General features: G+C 36.0%; 1 protein-coding gene across 1 annotated transcript; it reads right to left on the bottom strand.

The window, feature by feature from the left end:
- Positions 1-1,217: 1,217 nt before the first annotated feature.
- On the bottom strand, positions 1,218-21,275 carry SREBP (Sterol regulatory element binding protein). Its single transcript, XM_088258115.1, has 15 exons — positions 21,093-21,275; positions 19,981-20,988; positions 18,244-18,518; positions 17,660-17,890; positions 15,933-16,116; positions 14,789-14,961; positions 13,024-13,205; positions 11,941-12,183; positions 10,317-10,512; positions 9,987-10,125; positions 8,777-8,927; positions 7,559-7,733; positions 4,036-4,188; positions 3,398-3,533; positions 1,218-2,369 (listed from the first exon to the last, which is right to left on the bottom strand). The coding sequence occupies exons 1-15, from the start codon at positions 21,205-21,207 to the stop codon at positions 2,152-2,154; spliced, it is 3,579 nt and encodes a 1,192-aa protein (XP_088114241.1). The 5' UTR covers positions 21,208-21,275; the 3' UTR covers positions 1,218-2,151.
- Positions 21,276-22,196: the final 921 nt, after the last annotated feature.

Below are 22,196 nucleotides of genomic sequence, written 5' to 3'. Positions count from 1 at the left end.
CTTGCTACATACGGTGAAATTGTTGCTGGAGTACTATGTTCCAACACTAAAAGTGTTCAATTGTAAAAAAATGTGGTAAAGTAATATTATACGCAACATAATGGATTAGACGACTTTGACTGAATCTTCTTCAAACCCTTATCCGCACCCCAATATAAACAGTGTTATCTTGATTATTAACACATGAAGGAAAGGTAATCAGCCCTCCGCTTCAGGTACCAGTCCAGGTTAATATTAAATAAATATTAGACTGAAAAAATCACTTTTTTTTATTTGGTTCCCCCTGGGAATCGAACCCAGGACCTCCAGAACGGTAGCCAAGCGTGCTGACGGAATCTGAATACGGTCATTAAAAATGTGGGATAACATTTTAAAAGTATTCAATATCTAAAGTGTATTTTTATAATTCTAATTATGTTGCTATAAATGTAGTCATATATATTCTCATTTACAATTTTGTTAAAAAATTAAAATATTTTTAATGTCTCACTACTAATTAACATCATTAGATGTCACAAACATTGACCGCTTCCCCCCTGCGGCAACCCGTGTCCGTAAATTGTGAAATACCCAGTATTGTGCTGATTAGAACTAGTTTATGTTTAACTCAGAGATAATGTGAACTTATTTATTTAGATTAAGCAGGTTAAATTAGATTAAGGCAAAAGTTAAACTGGGTCTCTTTCTAATATCTATAAAAATCCATTTTTCCTCGTATCTTCCATGTATATAAATATGCATAGTTTAATTCAATAACTAACCGTTAAAGTGAGACTGACCGGAGCATTTCGTCATAACGTCACACGTTAGGATGCGAACATTCAGGCAGTCAGTACACCGAGCCGAGCGCTCCATCCATTGTTTCGGATGACGAAATGCTCCTGTCAGTCTCCACCTTTATCCGCACTCAATGATGCATAGGGCACTACATCATATTACTGCTGTGTTATCTCGATTGTTACTTACGTGAAGGCAAGGTGATCACTCCTGTGCTTCAGGGACCAGTCCCGGATAATATTAACTAAATATCAGATTGTAAAATCACTAATATTTATTTCCGACTCCCCCCCTGGGAATCGAACCCGGGACCTCCAGCGCAGTAGCGAAACACGCTAACTATTACACCACGGAGGCAATACTAGCATGTCATTTTAATTTTTGCATTATTTTTGGCAAAATACTTCAAAAGAGCCTATTAAAATAATTAATAAGTGCAATTTTTTTGTTACTTTTTATTTATTTTATTATAAAACATAATTTGAAAAAAAAATAGTATTTACAATATAAAACAAACCGTCAGTATGAATATGATTAACAAATGAAATATAAAAAAAACATTAATTTATGCAATTTAGAATTCTTGAATACAATAATTTAATGGGAATCTTCCAGTTAAAAATTGAGTCAACACAATTTATCACAATTTCACAACTCTTTAAAAGGGTGCATTCAGTAATACTTAATTTTTTAATATTATTAAAAATTCAATTAATGCACAAAACACAAGATATAAGACATTTTTAATAAACTACTGTTCACTCGGTTACTTCCAGCAACTATTTCTAAACAACTGAACATAATGGAATGTAATTTACTACTTGTATCTAAAAAAAATTAACAAACAAGAAAAGGGACACCTCACTCTTTCTGTCTCATACTACGGACATAAAACAAACCAACTAAAAAGATGGACGAATGAATGGAATCAACAAGAGCTATTTAAGTATATGCAGTTGTTATAATATAGTCATAGGATAAAGTATGGATATGAAAATCTATATCAAAGTCTCATTTTTACATACATACAATCATTTGACAAGCAAAAAGTGTAATTTTGGTGTAGTGCGAAAAATTAACAAGGTATGAATAGCAAATAATTTTTATTTGCTATTCATATCTCCACTTAATTTAAAAAAAATCTAAATGCAACAAATTAAACTTTTTCCTTCGAATCATAAACATATAATAACCATTAAAAGTATTTTCTTTATAACATAATGAATAAATAATTTTGTACAAAAATTTGATGCGAGATATTGTAGTCTTATTACAGAATGCAAATCATTCTGGTATTTTGCCGATAAATCTTTTTAGGGATTTAATACCATACAATTTATAATATCTAAAAATCATAACACAATATTGTTTAGTTTAATTAGTCGCAGATGTCGATCCGATCTTCTTCATGAGGTGGTAACAATCCTGCAGCCTCTTGCGGTGTCCGATCCGTTCCAGTGTCCTGGCGGCCTCTGCCAACATGCCTTCCCTCTCCCCCGGTCCGGCCAGGAGGGGTTCGGGAAGATGTTTGCACGCAATATACAACGCCTCGGCTCGTTCCGCCTCTCCGCCACACAGCATAAAGCTCTTATCTGCATAAGTATAATTATCACCAATATTAGAAAATACATATTAAGATGACTGGCACCGCGGTAAATGCCATAAACTGTAGACAATTTATGCAATATTTTTACAAGCAAGTTTTTTTTTCATTCAAACCCTTATCCGCACCCCAATGGTGCTCATATAAATGCAGTGTTATCTTGATTGTTAACATACGAAGGAAAGGTGACCAGCCCTCCGCTTCAGTTACCAGTCCAGGGTAATACTGAATAAATATAAGTGTGAAAAAATAACTTATATTTATTGAACCCCCCTGGGATCGAACCTGGGACCTCCAGTACGGTAGCCGAGCGTGCTGACCATTACACTACGGAGGCGTATCACAAGCAAGTAGATGCTTTAATTTGTTTTATTAATCAACATGGAAAATTTCGGTAAATAAATTAATTATTAAGAAAAATTAACAGTTGTATGATACATACCACGTATTGTATTTTATTTTATTACACACGAATAGTTTCGAAAACAACTGTAGTTTTCAAAACTAGTCGTGTGTAATGAAATAAAACTCAATAAGTGGTATTATACAAACATTTATTACCCAACAACAAGACTTCACTTATGTATACCACTACATACTAAGACATTATCAAACACACACAAAAAAACAAATAGAGTGTTTACATATATATATATATATATATATATATATATATATATATATATATATATATATATATATATATATATATATATATATATATATATATATATATATATATATATATATATATATATATATATATATATATATATATATATATATATATATATATATATATATATATATATATATATATATATACATTATCACATACGTATTACATATATACTATCATATATATATATACTATCATATATATATATACTATCATATATATATATACTATCATATATATATATACTATCATATATATGTAAATAAAAGTAGAATTCAATCCAATAACCTTGTTTAATTTTGGATATATTACCCAACAATAGTAAAATAATGACTCACCTTTACCGCATATAAGCGGTGGTCGGTGCGAGGAGGGCTGGAGGGAGCGCGCGAGCAGCTCCTGGGTGCGCGCCGGAGCCGCCCCGGCAGCCACCCGCAGCACCGCTGTCTGCACCAGAACCCGAGACAGCACCCACTAAAAGTAACAGTATTCAGTTTGCAGGGTTAAATCCAATGTTTTGTATACAAACATTTGTTGGCCACACTTGCAATATTTTTAAAACTCACAATATGAGAATCCAGGGCACTTATGCACTACACGGAATTTTACTGTCCGGCAGTCTGGTTAGCATGATAAAACGGATGATTGGCTTGGATTGGCTTGTGCTTTTGGCCGTCTTTCTCCAGATCGATGCCCTTGATCGGTGCGTGATCACGGTGCACGTAAATTCGATCACGCTAAACTGTCGTAGTCGCTTTTATTAAAAAAAAACCCGGACTGCCGGACGGTAAAATTCCGTGTAGTGCACAAATGCGTTCAGACTGTATCAATATGAAAACATGTAATTTTTCAACATAACATGCAATCTTTTGCATTTTTCATTTTATGACAATTTTTTATCTTTTTTAGGATGACATGCTACTGCGTATCATTAGACTTTTGGTAGCATTTTTGGGTACCAAGTTGGTAGACTTACCGGTACACTCTCGGAGAGTTTCTTCAGGCAGTTGAGGTCTCTCTGGAAGGAGCTGAGTTGGGACGGAGTGGCCATAGTCAGGCCCCCTTCCTGCGCATCCCACACTCCCGCGCGACACTCCAGGATCCAGTCACAGCAGAATACCTGGAACAACTAGCAAAAACAAACAGTAACACTGTGTATATCAACCCAGATTGGAATTCAGACCGAAACATCGAAAAAAATAAACAAATTACACTATAAATTTTGATACAGCAAGAAAATAAATAAAAGAGCGCAAGCAACAAAATTACTCAACAGGCAATTGCAGAAAACTGTCACAGCAATGGTTGCATTGCAGAAGTACTGCACATCTAATAGCTAAGTGCAATGCAACGACAATGCACCAATGCCGTGCCAAATAAGATAAACTATCCTACTGGATGCTGAAACAAAATAAGTAAGGAATTTACAAACAAAAAGGAAAATAAAACAGTGTAAACTCTTAACCTTTTAACTGTAGTTTGGTACTAATAAAACATGTATCTGGTTACTATCCGCTATCCGGCCTATCTGACCCTTTTTGGCATTAAACGATTGTGCCTTTCTTCATACTCAACACCTGATTTAAATAATAGCCTCTTACCTGCGTATGGATGCACTACTATTAAGAGATAAAGTATAAATTTTAACAAAATTTGTAAGGATCGGATACTGTTTGACATTTTTTGGGCACCACTTTTAAGGGTGTGTGTTGCAATTGAGGTGAACAGTTCTAAATAATACTCTAGCTCAATTACCGCAGCTCCCTTGCCTATAGGCTCAGTAGCTGTATTCTGCAACTTTGTCAAAGCAGTTCCAGTTCGAAACATCGATGGAATTCAATGGTAATACCATTATCATTTGTATTTGTATTTTTACTAGGTGGAGAAGAATCACTGTAGTGTGCTGTCACTTGAAAGCTCACTAAAATGCTCACATCTAGCTGATTTCATCTCTAGTATGTATTGATATGGACGTATTTTAGCAAAGTGTGAATTTTTAAGCAGAAATTATTATTTAATTTATATTTAAAGCACTAACTTTGCGATTTTCCATTTTACAATTAAAATGTAAACTAATAGTATTAATAATAGTATTAATCAATCTTGGTAAAGAAGCGGTTAGTTTCGAAACCGGTAGACATTATAATTAATTTATAATAAAATATTTATAGTGATTTTAAAACAAAGTTGCATTTTAAATATATAAATTTTTATGTCTCAGAGTGTCATAATGATCCCAGAAGATGTTTCCACATGTTCCGATGTTGATATTGTCAACAACATTTGACCTCAGCTACTAAAACGAGTTTTAATTATTACCACATTAATTTTGAAGATGTTTGTGACGGTTAAAAGGTTAAGAGACAAATTAATGCATTTGGTGCATACAAAATTTTACAAACATACATGCTGTATTGAAAATGTATAAATGATATATGTATTAACATGCTTGATATATCATGCACATTTTATGTACTTGTATGGTAAAAAAATATGAAAAAAGTTAAATGTTTACTCCCATACTGATAATTGACCGTGGTTAAACTTATATATGGTAGATGATGTAGAAAAATAATCAGCAGCAATTATGAAAATGGGAGTAAATATAAATGTAAAACTAAAATTGGGAATGATTTACTTATTTTAAAATTTAAAACAGGTTGTTGTAGGCATACCTTTTAATAGTGATGGAAAAATATCCACTATATACTTCATAATACACACGATTTAACACGTCTTAGGGTGAAGACTGACCAGAGCATTTCGTCGTAACATCGCTCGCGGCAAGCATGTTACATTATGACGTTACGGCATTGCTGACTGACCACGATCAGTGCTCGTTTATGGCCTTGTGCTCATTGTTGCCATGTCACACCAAAAAAACTGATTTACAGTCTAGAAATCTGTATTAAATTTGAAAAGAATCAGTAACCCAAAATCTGTATGAATCATTGCAACATTGCATTCGTAGTTAAAATGTCGGACGACGAAGACGTGGTTCTTGGTTCTGCAATTTTAATAAATTACAGCTTACTCCAGATTAAGAAAAAAAAGATTCCCCGCAGTTTGGGGAATTTCTCCAGAGATTGGCAACCCTGTTACTGACCTAAAATTGCATCCGACTTGGGATGGAGCATTCGGAACGAGCGGCAAGCAGCTCGGCTCGCTGTACTGACTGCCTGGATGCTTGCATCGTAACATGTTACGACGAAATGCTCCGGTCAGTCTTCACCCTTACAGAGTACACAACAATTTAAAGTATACATTCCCTACTAAATGCACTAAAAACTACTAAAACATAAAAAAAACAATGTATACAGTCATACTTCATAAAACTTGACTAAAGGCTTGAGCGTGGCGGGATATACCATGGGCCAGTATTCTTTATTACTTCAATTCATCGAATTTTCGAAACTTTTAAATAAGTATATTGATCAAACTCGCAACACAGTATGTGCGAGCCATCTACGGTTCACAAAAGCCATCTATGGTGGGATGAGGAAAGATTTTTATTAAGCAGAGACTCTTTCCATTTGTATCTGAGGTCCGTGTCCTGGATTATATTCATATAATCGAGAAACGCTTGAAAAAATTATTTATTTACAACATTTTGACAACAAGCCTAAGACTAATCAGTTAATTTATTTACAACATTTTACAACCAAGCCTAAATTAATAGACTTCCATATTCTTCTTCATCCATTCTAAAATAATGTAAAAAATAACTCCTAATTGGAGATAATTCAGATTTGTGAACAAGTATTTAGACGCACTTAAAATGTTGTAAATAAGCCGTAAACGCAACCCGATAAATATTAGGAAATCCCTGAGTAAAATATTGCATTTTTCGGTTTCTCGGTGAATCACTGAACCATGTTATTGCAGGCGGGGTATTGCTTGTCCGCCTCCATAGTGTAATGGTCAACACGCTTGGCTACCATGCTGGAGGTCCCGGGTTCGATTGCCAGCAGGGGGTCAAATGAATATAAGTGAATTTTTCAATCTAATATTTATTTAATATCACCCTGGACTGGTACCTGAGACGGAGGGCTGATCACCTTTTCTTCATGTGTTAACGATCAAGATAACACTGCGTTTATAAGATCCAGTACCCTATGCACCATCAGGTGCGGATAAGGGTTTAAAGCATGGGTGGCCAACATTTTCAGCAGTCGGGCCAAATTTTAGAAATGAGATTTCCTACCGGGCCATTAAACAAAATTTATTTTTTTATACAAAGCAAACAAGAAATATATAGTTTTTTAAGATATAACAAAAACGAGAAACAAACATATTTATTAGATTAAAGTTAGGCCATACGAAAAATAATAATAAAAAAGTGTGATATGCTCCGCGGGCCACAAGCACACGCGGCAGGCCGCATGCGGCCCGCTGGCCGGGGGTTAGCCACCCTTGGTTTAAAGTGAGCGGTGAATTACTGTATGACTAGCTGGTTTTGCATGCGAATAGTGGTATGATACACAGAAAGTAGTCTCTACCAGTATGATGGGCGTGGGGTCCCTGCAGGTATAGTACGCCAGCGTGTCGGAGAGCTGGCGCCCGGCGCTGTCGCAGCACAGCAGGGCGCGCTCCACGGACTGCGGCGCCCCCTCCTCCCCGCCCCGGCTCAACTGGCTCAAGGCCTCGCGACAGACCATCGAAGACAGCACAGCCCTAAAATTACATTTAAATTAATTCGGTTAACCTTCCCCTCCCGGTGATACGTATTTACTACAACTTGACTTTAAAAATGAGAATATCAATATAAAATATAATAGATACGGACTTAGAATTTTACGTGTTACATAAAAGTATTATAAAATAAGGTTATTAATTTGCAGCAACAGAAATAAAAAAACCGAGGAAAGAGTCACCAATACACTTACGTTTTTCAGAGTATGGGTGTTTATGCACTACATGGAATTACAAGGAATTTTACCGTCCGGCACGTCAGTTAGAGTTTTTAAACGATGATTTTCTTGTGCTTTTGTCCATCTTTCTTCAGATCGGTGCGTGAACATCTTGCGCGTAAATTTGATCACGCTAAACTGTCGTATTCGCTTTCATTTTTCAAAACCGGACTGCCGGATGGTAAAATTCCGTATAGTACACAAACGCCTTATGTGTGCGTGCCTCACTTTACATAAACGCACACGCGGCTTCATACTGTTTCCGATACAATCTCATTTTAGTTACGCACAAATCGTCATTCAGGGTGGTCGTGCTGCTACGCTAGCTATGGCGGCTACTCGCGATGTATTTTTTTATACTTTTTAGATACTTACCAGAACTAACATTAAAAAATTGATGCATTTTAACTTCAACTATGGTGAATAAAAGCAACATTTAGGAATAATCATAGCTCCAAGCTTCACATCTATACATTAGAGTTGGAACCAGGACTTCATCATGTACTGCCATGATATGCAGTGATATTTTAGCAGTAAATTAAATATTAATTGAAGAGCAATTTTTTTGTATTGCCTGTCCTGGACACTGTTTTAAAAAAACATAGAAAATAAAGTACTTCTGATACTAAAATTTATATGGTCAAAGCACATGCCTCCACATTTAAAAAAAATATATTTGCGAGACATATACGTTTTTCGTCGTTTCCGGAAGCCCGGATAAGGCGCAGGGTCGCTGCAGGTGAAGAGGATACCCGTGGCACGTGCGACAACCATTCGTAATAAGTAGAAGCAGGAGGTAGAACTCACTTGGGTAGTGGGTTATCAGTCATCCTCAGTGCGGCGGGTAGATGCTTTATCCTGTCTAGTAAGATACTCGCCGCCTCGTCATCACCCAACAGCCAGTGAGCGGCAATTTCCACCACATTGGACCACCACTCCATCACTGGATCCCAGCAACCTGCAATCCAGATTTAGAGATTATAATAACAATATTATTCATAAAGAAAAACAATAATACGCAGTTATTTCATATTATTTTTTGACATCATCAAAGATGAAGAAGAATATGGAAGTCTGGGCATTTACGGGGCTGACGACCGTCTTAGGCTGGTTTAAGTGATCACTTTACACACGTGTAACATTCACCAATTCTACCCACTATTGACAACCACACCACTCAAATTCTTAGAAGTTCTATATGTTTGAACCAATTTTGAAACATTGTTCTTGAATCACTAGAACTTCATTAGAGACATCTATTGGTGAGCTAAAAAGAAGGTTTTTTTTTATTGAGCAGAAACTCTTTTATTAGTATGTGAGGTCCGAATCCTGGATTATAATCACACAAATGAGAAACGCCAGAAAATATCATTTTCATTTTTATTATTTAAGCTTATAATTTGACCAGATAATGACCAGACAGTTGTTTCATTGATTGATTCGGAAGTCACTTTGTGATAATATCTATCCATGTTTTCAATTTAAGTTTTACTTGGTAAATAGCACTTTTTCTTAAAATCTATTGTGATACGAATTTTGACCCATTCCGCATCATTTACAAACATCGTATTTGTCTAAATTTTAGAATTGTGCCATTGGGACATTGAAGTGTGAAGGCCCTCTTGCTGTTTCTAATTTTTATTTATTTTTTATTTTTTATTAATGGGAACATAGGCAAACATGTATCACAATAGGTTTTCAGAAATATAGCGTCATCATTTTGCGGTTTCGAAAGAAAAGCTAAATAAAACACACACAGCGATAATTTTTTTATGAAAATTTTATTTCATTATAATATTTGGACTTTGGCATTTAGTATGAAAAACAATATCATTCAAATGGCACTTCGGGAAGATTCGATGCATGCGATTCTTTCGAGGTCATTTTTAACCTCTTTTTTGCACATTTCAGAGGGTTTCTCGGCCATAATTTGAGTAATGTTGGTTTTAAATGCGTCTAGAGCTCAGAGATTATTTGCATTAACATGGTCCTTGTGAATGAACAAGTGAACACTTACCTATATTTTGAGGGCCTATAGGTGCAACATTATCAGTCACTAATTTCAGCATTTCTAGAACATCTAGAGTGTGGGAGCTCCTGCCGTCGGCACACAGCAAGGTTTGTAGACTTCGTTTCAATAACTCAAAATGATAAACCTGAAAATAAGATGAAATAAGAAGCGATGTCACAAGTGTTGCCAATGATAAACAAAATGTCGCAAAGAGAAAATTTGGTTTGTACTCCTGGAATTACGTTCAGACATAACGGTCTTAATATATACTGCGAAATCTAAATTAATATAACAACTCGAACAAAGTAAAACGGGATCAGAAATAAAATATCTTACCCTCATTGCATATGCCAGTGGATCTGTCTTGTTGGGAAGTTGGCTGAACATGGACATCTCGGGACCATCCAAGTGATAGCTCCACTCTTGGGTGATGAAGAATCGCTGTCCATATGAAGTGAAGAGCCAACGGAAACGTGCCGGCGTCTCTCCACACAGTTCCGAACACACCAACTTCGCTTGGTTCAAATAATAACTGAAAAAAGACAATTCCAATCTATTTATTGTAACTGCAGACAGTTGGTAGAATTCCATATAGAATTGTTGGATAGTATATCCAAAATTAAACAAGGTTTATTGGATTGAATTCTACATTTATTTATGTATATGTTAATACGTGACGCGTTTCGTCTTCTTAAGACATTATCAAACACTCTCATGTTTGATAATGTCTTAAGACGAAACGCGTCACGTATTAACATATACATAAATAAATGTAGAATTCAATCCAATAAACCTTGTTTAATTTTGGATATATTACCCAACAATACAATTCCAATCATTTAGTTATCAGAAATTCATTTAAAAATTGAGTAAATCTGCCAATTTAAAAAGGTTTTTGTTAAGACGGAATAATCTGCTAAACCCTGGAGAGAAGGAGCACGATGATTAGTAAGTGTTGGTTCCCATATAATTGATCCCCCAACAATTTGTCCCTATCTATTGGCAGTTGATCCCTTACACATTGATTCTCCCCATCAAACATTTGTTTTTAACATATTCCACGCTAAGAACACACGCCTAGCATGTCCATATATGCCATCCACTTTGTGCTCAGGACACGCGCAGCATGCTCATCCCGGAGTAACGTTTGTATTTCAAAAAATAAACCTTGGCACTGTTAAACGCATAGTATTCATTAATTTGGTCAGAAAATTTCACTGCATTCAGATCTTTTATTGAGTGACATCGTTTCGCATAGTAAAAGTTAGTCTACACATCCAGTTGTGATATTTTATTTTTATTTTGGTTAAAGTTGCTTTCATTGTATTATTATATTGTCGCAATTGTTTTTAGCGATCTGGTTATAATAATAACGGATTTAATTCTATAATACCCTTCTTCAGATACTTTATTAGATTTTTAAAATGATTTTTTCAAATACAGTAGAATCGCGATATAGCGAAAAATGACGTATATCGAAAAAACAAACTTAATTTATTCCCAAAAACTAATTTTTCATACAAAAATGCATTTATATAACGAAATCCCGTTAATATGTATAACAAAATCACTTTTGTCCCGTACGAAAAAATGCCAATACATTTATGTAAATTAATAACGAAATAAAAAATGTTAAAAGATGAAAATATTTCAAAGCCGCGCCACCGTATGCGGACGGTTTTATGCCGATTTTTAAAAGTAATTCTTTAATTAATTAATAAAAGTAATTAATTTTTGGTCCCTTAGATTTCGTTATATCGCGATTCTACTGTATATTGAGCACCGATATATTTCAAGTTAATTTTTTTTTATTATAGTATTAATGTTAACACACTTAATGTTTTTCTTTCTTTCTGCTAAACTTGAACTGATAATATAGTCTCTCCTGGCAAGCTATAAAACAGTCTCCTAATTTTTAAATCACCTATGGTATCTCACAGTTAATAAAAGATGTAGAAACCTGCAAAGGAAGTGCATGAATGGCTTGGTCCCCTTCCTGATGGCCAGAGCTGTAGTGACTAGGACGTCGGCTAGGTGCACCGAGTTGCCTCCTGCGTCAGCGAGGTTCAGGGCCCCCAGCAGCACGCTCAGCGGAGCGCCGGCGCTGCCGTCCACCTCCGCAGACACAAACTCCAGCTGCCACAAGCGATGATATACCATAGATAGTTCGGTGGCCCAGTGCACTCCCAGGCGGCGACGATCGCTACAAAAAACATAAAATTATACGTAAATACTGTAACTTATTGTTAAGTAAATCAAACAAAAATTAATGCCCATTAATAAAAAATCTTGAAAAAAATAATAAAAAAAGACTACTATACCATTAATTATATAAAATTATATTATGTTGTACTTCAAAATGTAACTATATTAAATAAATAAATAAAAAAAAAAGTTATAAGCTAACCAATTTGAAGAGTTCTTCTTTTAAAAACATTGATGCCTTAGATTGAAAAATTGCTTAGGAAGTCTAAGCAGTTTTGTAAGCCATATGATAACTTGTAATTTGTTAATGAAGTCTAGATTACTTTATTGGTACGATAAATATGTCTGTATAGCAACATAATTATTATAGAAGGTAAGATACAAGGGGTGAGGTCGAGCAGCACTGCAGTTGGACAGTGATAGTAGTCGCAGAAGCTGGTAAACTACAAACTACGCCTGACACAGCCTTTTGCTTTTAACCAGTTGCCAGTTTATCCCGAGCGTGACTCGGGCAAGGAGTGTGTTGCATTGATGAGTCCGAGTGCTGCTCGGGCAAATCATATTCCAACTTGGTGGTATTGATTTGCCCGAGTCAAATATATTTATGTATTTGTTTTTATTGACTAACCCGAGCAGTGTTCGGGTAGTCCTGTTTCGAGTAATTTGGTGATGATTTTCTACACCGACGAATTTCTCGCCAAAATTCGACTGTTAAGTGGTTAATATCAAAAAAACAAAACAACATCAATTATTAAGTTAAAATTTATTTCAAAAGAAAAATAAGCTTTTTATCCTTTTGTATGTTTGAGCAATATTTGATGTAGTAGTCAGTAGCTACCTGTTATGCCAGAAGTCTCCATTGCGTCGGACTAACCAGCGCCCTCCCGGTAATCTCTGGATGATCTGGCGCACAATTCCCCAAGCTGTTCCCGTCATATTGTGTAACCTGCCGGAGCGGATTGGTCTCCCGACTTCTAATAAACACTTGCGTAACTCTATCTTCGCATTGTTTATATCACCCTGAAAAAAAGCATTTTAAAGTGTAGCAGACTATTGATTTAAAGGGATCTCTTTAAGCAGGAAGCAGGATTTTTAAAAACAAATCCAAAGACAAATTGCTCATTTTGGGAGAATACTGAAAAAATGTGACCAGAAAAAAAAGGAAATGAAATGAGTTGCCGTGACTGAAGACAAACACTTCATTATTTCTGGATCGTAGTTTCAATTCAGAAAGAAATTTTATACCTTAAACTGTAATTTTTGACCAATATTATAATAGAAATTTAGAAACTAATTTAGAAAACTCGCTAAGTTTCAACCGTTTGCATGAGATTGTCAAAATATCGTGGATCGCAATTTTACAGCACGGTTATAATTTACACTTAGTTTAAATATAAAAATAAAACGAGTGTATAAGACCACTTTTGGTGAGAACATCTGTAGTCGCACAAAACCAGTGTTTAAATAAATAATCTCAAAAGTGGTCTCATACAAGGGTTTAATTTTTGTACCTAAATCATGTTATTCCACAAGGTTGATGCCAAATCAATAAATAATATATTTGCGCCTAGAGTGTCGTAATTGAATTTTCTTTCAGGAGGGCCATTTAAAGCGATATAACTTAAGTTAAAATGTTAAGCATATCATGCTATGAAATGCAAAATGCATGCCAGAATCAAGATTAGGCAGAATAGGGAAATGAACCGCAAACTTCAAATTTGAAGTCCACGACACTTTTTTGACAATCTTCCAGAGAATGATGATTTTCAGCCTAAATCTAGTGAAAATGAAAATAGTCCTAGACCATGATCACATCCTACATGGGTTACCAATCAATGCACTATATTAGGCCTGGCCAACCCAAATTGCACCCGGGCCGCATCGATGACCTAAAATTTTCCCAAGGGCCGCATACAGACATTAGAAAAAAAATTATAACAACGAATTTCATACTTATTGATTTTTTGTAATTATTATATAATTTAAATGCAGATGTAATCCGCAAGTACAATCAGGGTAATTGTGAAAAAAAATATTACTACGACCAGATGTGGAAAGAAAACACACATTGAACCAACAAAAAATATATAACGTTTTGAAAATTTCAATGATAAAAATGATAAATTAGGACACATAAATCAAGCAATATTAACAATTTTATTTTAAATAAAATTAATTTATTAATGACTCTTGAAAGAAACTCAAATTTCATTTGAGTTTCTTTTCGCTTACTTAATTTTTCTAAATCTATTTTATTAGTTGAAGTTGCACATCTTTACTGGTTTTCGAGATTTTTTGAGATTGCCTTAAATTGGCGATACTGAAGAGCGTGCGAACGGATATTGTTCACTGTTTTTATAACAACATGCATGACTTGGCTCATAGATAATACTTGAGGGCATAAATTTAGCTGATATATCAAACTGTGTATCACATATATATCACTGGTTTAAAAATATATTCTTCATACATGACCGCGGGCCGTGCATTAGGGCGCCGCTGGCCAAGGGTTGGCCACCCTTGCACTATATGGATACTAAAAATAATAAATAGATGAATATCTACATTAAAGTATGCATTTCCTAATGAAATTATAGGAATACCTTGTCTATATAAAAGTCGGCCTTTCTTCTGTGTCGCCTGAAGTGTTCCGCTTGCTCGGTTTGGAGAATAGGATCTCCATAAACCAGCATCTTCACTAAACAGACTCCGAGGACTAGGAAGTTCACGGTCCACAGGAACAGAGTGGGTAGCCACGCCCACCAACTTGTCTCATCTGACAAATAACATTTTTTATTATTAAAGGAAAACCCGCAGAGGGTCTATTTTAGATGCTAATCTGCAGGTGGGATAGTAAGGATGGGGAAGGTAAATATGAAAAATACATCACAAGCACCCAGACCAACTGAAAATGAATGCATCGATTTTTAATATTTAATATACACTAAGACCTCACTTCGCGTCGTAGATACGTTCCAAAATATCGCGACGCAAATTGAATTGCTATTTTTCCATTGGAAATCATATAAACATCAAAGATAGGTTATCGTATTTTTAATTCAGTCCGTAAATATTGAAAAAGGATATTTACATAGCAAAACAAAAGTAAAACTTTATAAGTTCATTTAAAAACATAAAAAGACCTCTTGAAATTTTTTTTTTCAAAAAAATTGTCTAAAGTTTGCTCAACAGCTTTTTCTTTTATGTTGAGGTAAAGTTCCTCGTAACAATTAATATCATTTGCTACCGAGAAACTTTTGTACTTCTTTCGCTATTAGAATCGATTTTTGAAAAAATCTCCATTGCTTTGTCAATTAGATTCATTGCTTTAGAAATTTGCTGTGAAGTTAAATTTTGACGCTTGCTTATATCTAACGAGCTGTCTTCTTCGTTAGCGATTTCCAAATCCAGTTATTTCAATTCCTCGTTAGACGTTTCTTGGTTATGAGCAGCTAACAATTAATTTATGTCGATTCCCCGAAATCCAAACAAAATTTAAATTTACAAAATGGGAAATTACCTTTTAGAAAATTTAAAAATATTCTCTAAATAATAATTTTTAAAAAAACAACGCGATTCGAAAAAACAATGACGCACAGCGAAAATAAGTCTTAATTCAGTAACGACGCAACTTCAAAAAAACGCAATGTGAAACGACGCAAAGCGAGGTCTGAGTGTATATGTATTTTGATTTGCAGGAAAGAATAACATGCGTAAAATGAGAGTTACATAAGTGCGTTTACTCACCATATTCAATTATGTTGAGAATCCTTCTAGAGATGAACTCATCCTCTCCTCGAGGGAGGCCAGCTCTGAACACTCGGCCGAAAGGATTGAAGGCTAGAAGTCCAACCATAAAAGCGCACATCGCCAATCGAGTGTGATCACCCATTCCCGCCATTATGCGCTGGGAGTAAGATTCAGTGTCAACCTGTAAGAAATACTCCAATTCAAAATATGCGAGTGTCACTATGAAGTTTCATAGTATAAATACCAAAATATCCCAATTACACAAAAGATAATGGCCACAAAAATTATAGACCTTAAAACCATGGTCACCCCGCAAACAAGATCTCTTATACTTCCTTCCATATTTTATGGTCTGACACACATCTGTGACGCTACACACATGTGTCTGCTGTGCGATTATCACAGATACATGAATAAAATGGTAGTACCCAAGATTCGAAACTTAATTTCCTGGAATGGGATACTCTGATAGTAATTAATTATTGCTTAAAGCACGGATAAATATTTATACTGAATATCGACATCTATTTATGACTATGACTGGTCAGAATTTTCTTTTTTGGTCAATTATCATTACGTTAATACTGTTTATTAGTATCGGTGTATTTGTGCAAGTGATTTGTAACAAACTAATATACAACATTTTGAGTGTGTCCAAATACTTGTTCACAAAATCTGGATTATCTCCAATTACAGGAGTTATTTTCATATTATTTTTTGACATCTCATCAAAGATGAAGAAGAATATGGAAGTCTGGGCATTTACGGGGCTGACGACCGTCATAGGCTGGTTTAAGTGATCACTTTACACACGTGTAACATTCACCAATTCTACCCATTATTGACAATCACACTACTCAAATTCTTGGAAGTTCTGTATATATGAACCAATTTAAAAACCTTGTTCTTGAATCACTAGAACTTCACTAGAGACATCTATTGGTGAGATGTAAAGAAGCTTTTTATTTAGCAGAAACTCTTATATTAGTATGTGAGGTCCAAATCCTGGATTATAATCACACATGAAAAACGCCAGAAAATATCATTTTCATTTTTATTATTTAAGCTTATAATTTGACCAGACAATTTATTTACAACATTTTGAGTGTGTCCAAATACTTGTTCACAAAATCTGGATTATCTCCAATTAAGCTTCTTTACATCTCACCAATAGATGTCTCTAGTGAAGTTCTAGTGATTCAAGAACAAGGTTTCCAAATTGGTTCATATATACATAACTTCCAAGAATTTGAGTAGTGTGGTTGTCAATAATGGGTAGAATTGGTGAATGTTACACGTGTGTAAAGTGATCACTTAAACCAGCCTATGACGGTCGTCAGCCCCGTGACACCCGTCTTTCCCAGACTTCCAAATGCCCAGACTTCCATATTCTTCTTCATCTTTGATGAGATGTCAAAAAATAATAAACTAATATACAGTGGAACCTCTCATAACAAGCATAATTTGTTCCTGAATCTTACTTGTTAAGTGAAACATTTTTTATTTTGACTGGCGCGGAAGTCCCGTCTCACAAGTAAATGTAGTGATAAAGGGACTTGACCTTTCTCTGTAATTCGTTATGCGAATTACTAGTTATGAGAGGTTCCACTGTATTTATCTTATGGCATTATAAAATAAATAAATGGAATTCACTGTAGACACAGTGAACAGAAATATCGGTGCGTTAGGCGGGGGGATAAATAAAGGCAGATATGTAATATTACGTTGGCAAACTCCGGTGAAGAGGGCATGTCGCTGTCAGTGTGGAGGGAGGAGGGAGACGAAGAGATGTCGCTGGTGGGGGGAGTCGGGTTGCCGACCAGGAGCTCCGTCACTCCCCCGCTCTGCTGGGCTGCCATCTCCAGAGCGGCCACCCTCTGTTTCAATCTTGCATTCTGGTTTTGTAAGTACCGTATGTAATCTATAGTTTTTCTCAGAATGGCAGACTTATTTAACTGAAATAAAGAAAATATAAAGATTTTCACTTTTGTTGTCATAAATGCATAATCTCAAGATAAACAATTATAAACCTTATCCGCATCTAATGGTGCATAGGGCACTGCAACATATTGACGCAGTGTCATTTTGATTGTTGCTTACATGAAGGCAAGGTGATCACTCCTGCGCATTAGGGTAATATGAAATAAATATCAGAGTGTAAAATCACTAATATTTACTTTCACACCCCCCCCCTGGGAATCGAACCCCGGACCTCCATCACGGTAGCTAAACACGCTAACCATTAAACGACAGAGGCGGACCAAATTTGATACCAATACTTTATGTAAATAAAATTTAATTTCCATACCTTAGCGTCTTCTCCAACTAGCATATTTTTTAATTCCACAATTTTGTCATTGATACTGGTGCGATATCTTCTTTCGATGGCATTGTGCGCACTTTTCTTTACTTCCCGAGGTTTTCCGTCGTTGAGCAAACCCGGGAGGCGACAAATGGGCACCTTGTCAGAGTCCAACATGAGCGGGATGCCCGTAGCCAGTATGGTGCCCGTGCTGGTGTTCACTAACGTGTGGATGGGCATCGACGTCTGCGGATGTTGGCCGGGTTGAGAAGTACTCATGCCTGCCGAATAACATCTAGTTCAGCAATTATCTCAAAACATAGTGAAGTATTCGATGACATACTGATTCGGAATCAAATAGGCAGTATATCTATCGAAAGTACTACTTAAGAGATTATGTCTTAATGTATCAGTGGGTTTTGGAATACGGGTTCATATTTTTGGCAATAAAAATAAATAAAATGGCAGCGGGCAGGACATATTGCAAGACAGGACCCCAAGAATTCTACGATGGAGGCCTTGGGAGAACAAAAGAGGTGTCAGAAGACCCCAAGGGATGGTCCGACGACATAGTCGCTGTGGGAGGTAAAAACTGGCTGCAGGCAGCAACCAACCGGAGTAAATAGAAAGAAGGGGAAGAGGCAGCAGTACTATATCCAGCAGTGGAGGTCAGAGGGCTCATAAAGAAGAAAAAGTATCAGTTGGTTGGTACCGTTTTACGGGGGAAAATAATGACTGAAATGACTGATGTCATATTAAAGCATAATTGGGAAGCTTTTTAACCGGTTAACTGCCAAGAGCGTCTTAAGACTCATAATTTTCTGTGAACGGAGCGCCGCTCATACAAAAATTAAGTCTTAAGACGCGCCGTTTTAAATGGGCTTTAAGTAAAGAAAATCAATTATTTTAAATGTACAAATATATTGAACGCATAGTGACATCTATTGAGAATATCTTTGCATACCTAGAATTGAAACAGAATTTGTTTTTACCACTTTAAACGTAAATTAAAGAGAGCTTTGTCGTCGGAACAACTAATGTCGCTCAGGGTTGTCCAATAATCCACGAGTTGCCGTCACTGCCGAATCTGATGACAGTGATTTTAGTGTCGATTCTAATGATTTATAATTTTTAATTTTTTACAAGTGTGTGTGTGTGTGTGTGTATACTTTTAATATTAAACTAACATAAACAATTACTTTTGACATATTATTTAGTTTTCATATATTCTATGACAAATTTTGTGACAACTCTGCACCATGAACAAATAATTTTATGACTATGGATAAATGACTGAACGACTGGCGCGCTATTCATTTATTTGACAAGTTTTATAAATAAACGTTAATACACTTTTAATAACAATATGTTTAGAAGATTATTAATATTTATTTATTTATTAATATTTTTAGTGATTCAAGAACAAGGTTTCTAAATTGGTTCATATATATAGAACTTCCAAGAATTTGAGTAGTGTGGTTGTCAATAATGGGTAGAATTGGTGAATGTTACACGTGTGTAAAGTGATCACTTAAACCAGCCTATGATGGTCGTCAGCCCCGTAAATGACCAGACTTCCATATTCTTCTTCATCTTTGATGAGATGTCAAAAAATAATATGTTTAGAAGGTTTTATTTTTGTGGTAAAATTCGCGGCGTGCTGGGTACCGCCATACATGTACCTGCCGGCAGTTAACCGGTTAAATTATAAAACAACCTCAAGTGTTCACGGTATAATCTTACCTTGCATAGGAGTACTGGTGTACACGAGCGTCTGAGGTTGGGGCTCGCTGGACTTGACAAGCTTGGCTTGCAGTACTACCGGAGCCAGTCTTCCATCCGAGCCTTGCTGCACCAGCATGGAAGGCACTCCGTTGTCCGACACCAGCAGCTGACTCGGTACAACCGGAGATGAATTCCTCGAGCTCTGATCACTTTTTTGACCGGGTTTCGGTTGCAAAGGAACCGACTTAAAGTTTATAAAAGTAGGACTCGTAACTTGTCCCTGCAAAAGTAGATTGTTCTGTCGTATCGCTTGCGGACTACTGACAACGAAACTTTGACCCTTGGGGTTCTTAGGAGCGGATGAAAGACTCGCTTTCTGCAAACTCGGGTGAGGATGGGCCTTGGACGATTGCACTATCCCCGGAGGATCCGCTTTAGTCACAAGTCGGTTCGTCGAAGTCACTGTGGGTTTTGAAGATTGCACTTCGTTCATTGTGGAAACTGTGGGGGAAAAAGTAACACCGTTCTGCAGTTTAGCGGGAGACAGCGCGTGTAATTCCGGATGCGGGGAACTCGCCAGCGAAGCCGGTGACATGGAACTGTAAGAACTGGGTGACATCTTGGGGGAGTGTGCGGAGGAAGGTGACATATCCGGTGACGACTGGAGAGACAGGGGTGACATCATCGCATAATTCATAGGCGGCAAAGTCGCTTGTCCTCGAGTCGAGGAATAGACGTTCGGAGAATGGGGCAGACCTCCCGCAGACGGAGACATCTGTGGCGAATATAAATTGTTCATTGACGCCGTTTGCGGGGAATCTCTAGGCGAGTCATATATAAAAGATGACATGGTCTCTTCTTTTTTAAAAATTGGTATTAATGGGGAATTTGAGACGTGTCCAATATTTTGATCGGCCAGCGCGGGCGATGCCGGAGTCGGAATAAATTTGTCCTCTTCCAAGACGATCATACCGTCGTCGTCAAATAATTCCATAGTTCCCATCGGATCATTATCCAATAAGAAATCTGTAAAGAGTAAAATATACAATATTATTTTATTCTGACGCAATACTCGCGCAGGTTAGGAAAACTAGCGCAAATGATGCTATAATAACTAGACAAGTAAATACCTTCTAATCCTACAATGTCATTTAAACTATAGGGATCGTAGTTGTTGAACGGCTGAGAGCTTTCGAACTCCATGTCCGATATTCGTTGGGAAGCTAATTCTTCACCACTCTCCATGTTTATGTTTGTGTCCAAAAATAAGACGTCAGACGAGGAAAATCGACCAATCACTGAACAAGAAAACATCATACGATATTTCTGAGCTGCCAGAAGTGAAAAAATATTTTACCGATGTATAAATGAGTAGAGTTGTCCCACGTTTTCGATTGTGTCGATTTCATAAATATATAATATGTATCTACATATTTTATTTTTAAATCTTTGAATCTGGAAGGAAAACCTAATTTAATTACAAATAAGGTAGTTTAAAACGTTATATATGTAGTTTTAAAAGGAAATTCAACTTTAAGTTCAATAGCAAGTATTTTATTCAGGCTAAAAGCTTTAAAAATAACAGGATTATTCAAACAGGAATTTTAGAGGTAACGTTTTTTGCCAGTATACCCGCGATATACCATATTTGTGTGCAAACTTTTTCAATTCTGAGTTATCGAAAAAACTAACACTGTTCGCGATTATCGGATCCACATTTAGACGCAATTCTACGCGTATCTACTTCAAAAATGCAAGCTTGTACAAAAATACTTGCGAGTCAAATGCAATCGTAAAAATCTCATTGATTCTATCAATGACAATGAATGTCGTAAAAATTTACAATAAACGTTTTTTAAATAAAATATTACTACACAAATATTGTATTGTGGTCTAATCGCCGCGTAAAATATTTGGCCTTTTTGCAACAAAAGGTTGCCGACTCATGTTGTAGAGATTTTTATTTATATTTCCACATGTTATATTTAAAGAAGTTCTTATTGAGATGGGAATATGAAAGTTTCGGTATTTACAGGTTTAACTAGGTACCTGTCATTGGCTGGTTTAAGTGATCATCTTATACACTGTGTAACATTCACCATGTAACCCGTGTTTGACAACAAAATTACTAAAATTTCTAAAAGTGGGATTCATGCTTGACTGACAACACAATGCATATTTTCGAGAAAAACTTCACTGCGGACATCTATGGTTGAAATTAGTAAGTTAGTAAA

The sequence above is a fragment of the Brachycentrus maculatus genome, unplaced genomic scaffold (assembly GCF_059751285.1).
Source record: "Brachycentrus maculatus isolate JH-2025_06_01 unplaced genomic scaffold, ASM5975128v1 h1tg000090l, whole genome shotgun sequence".
NCBI classification, from domain to species: Eukaryota; Metazoa; Arthropoda; class Insecta; order Trichoptera; family Brachycentridae; genus Brachycentrus; species Brachycentrus maculatus.
The sequence above is the reverse complement of the archived record's forward strand: the minus strand, read 5'-3'. Positions and strand labels throughout refer to the sequence as shown.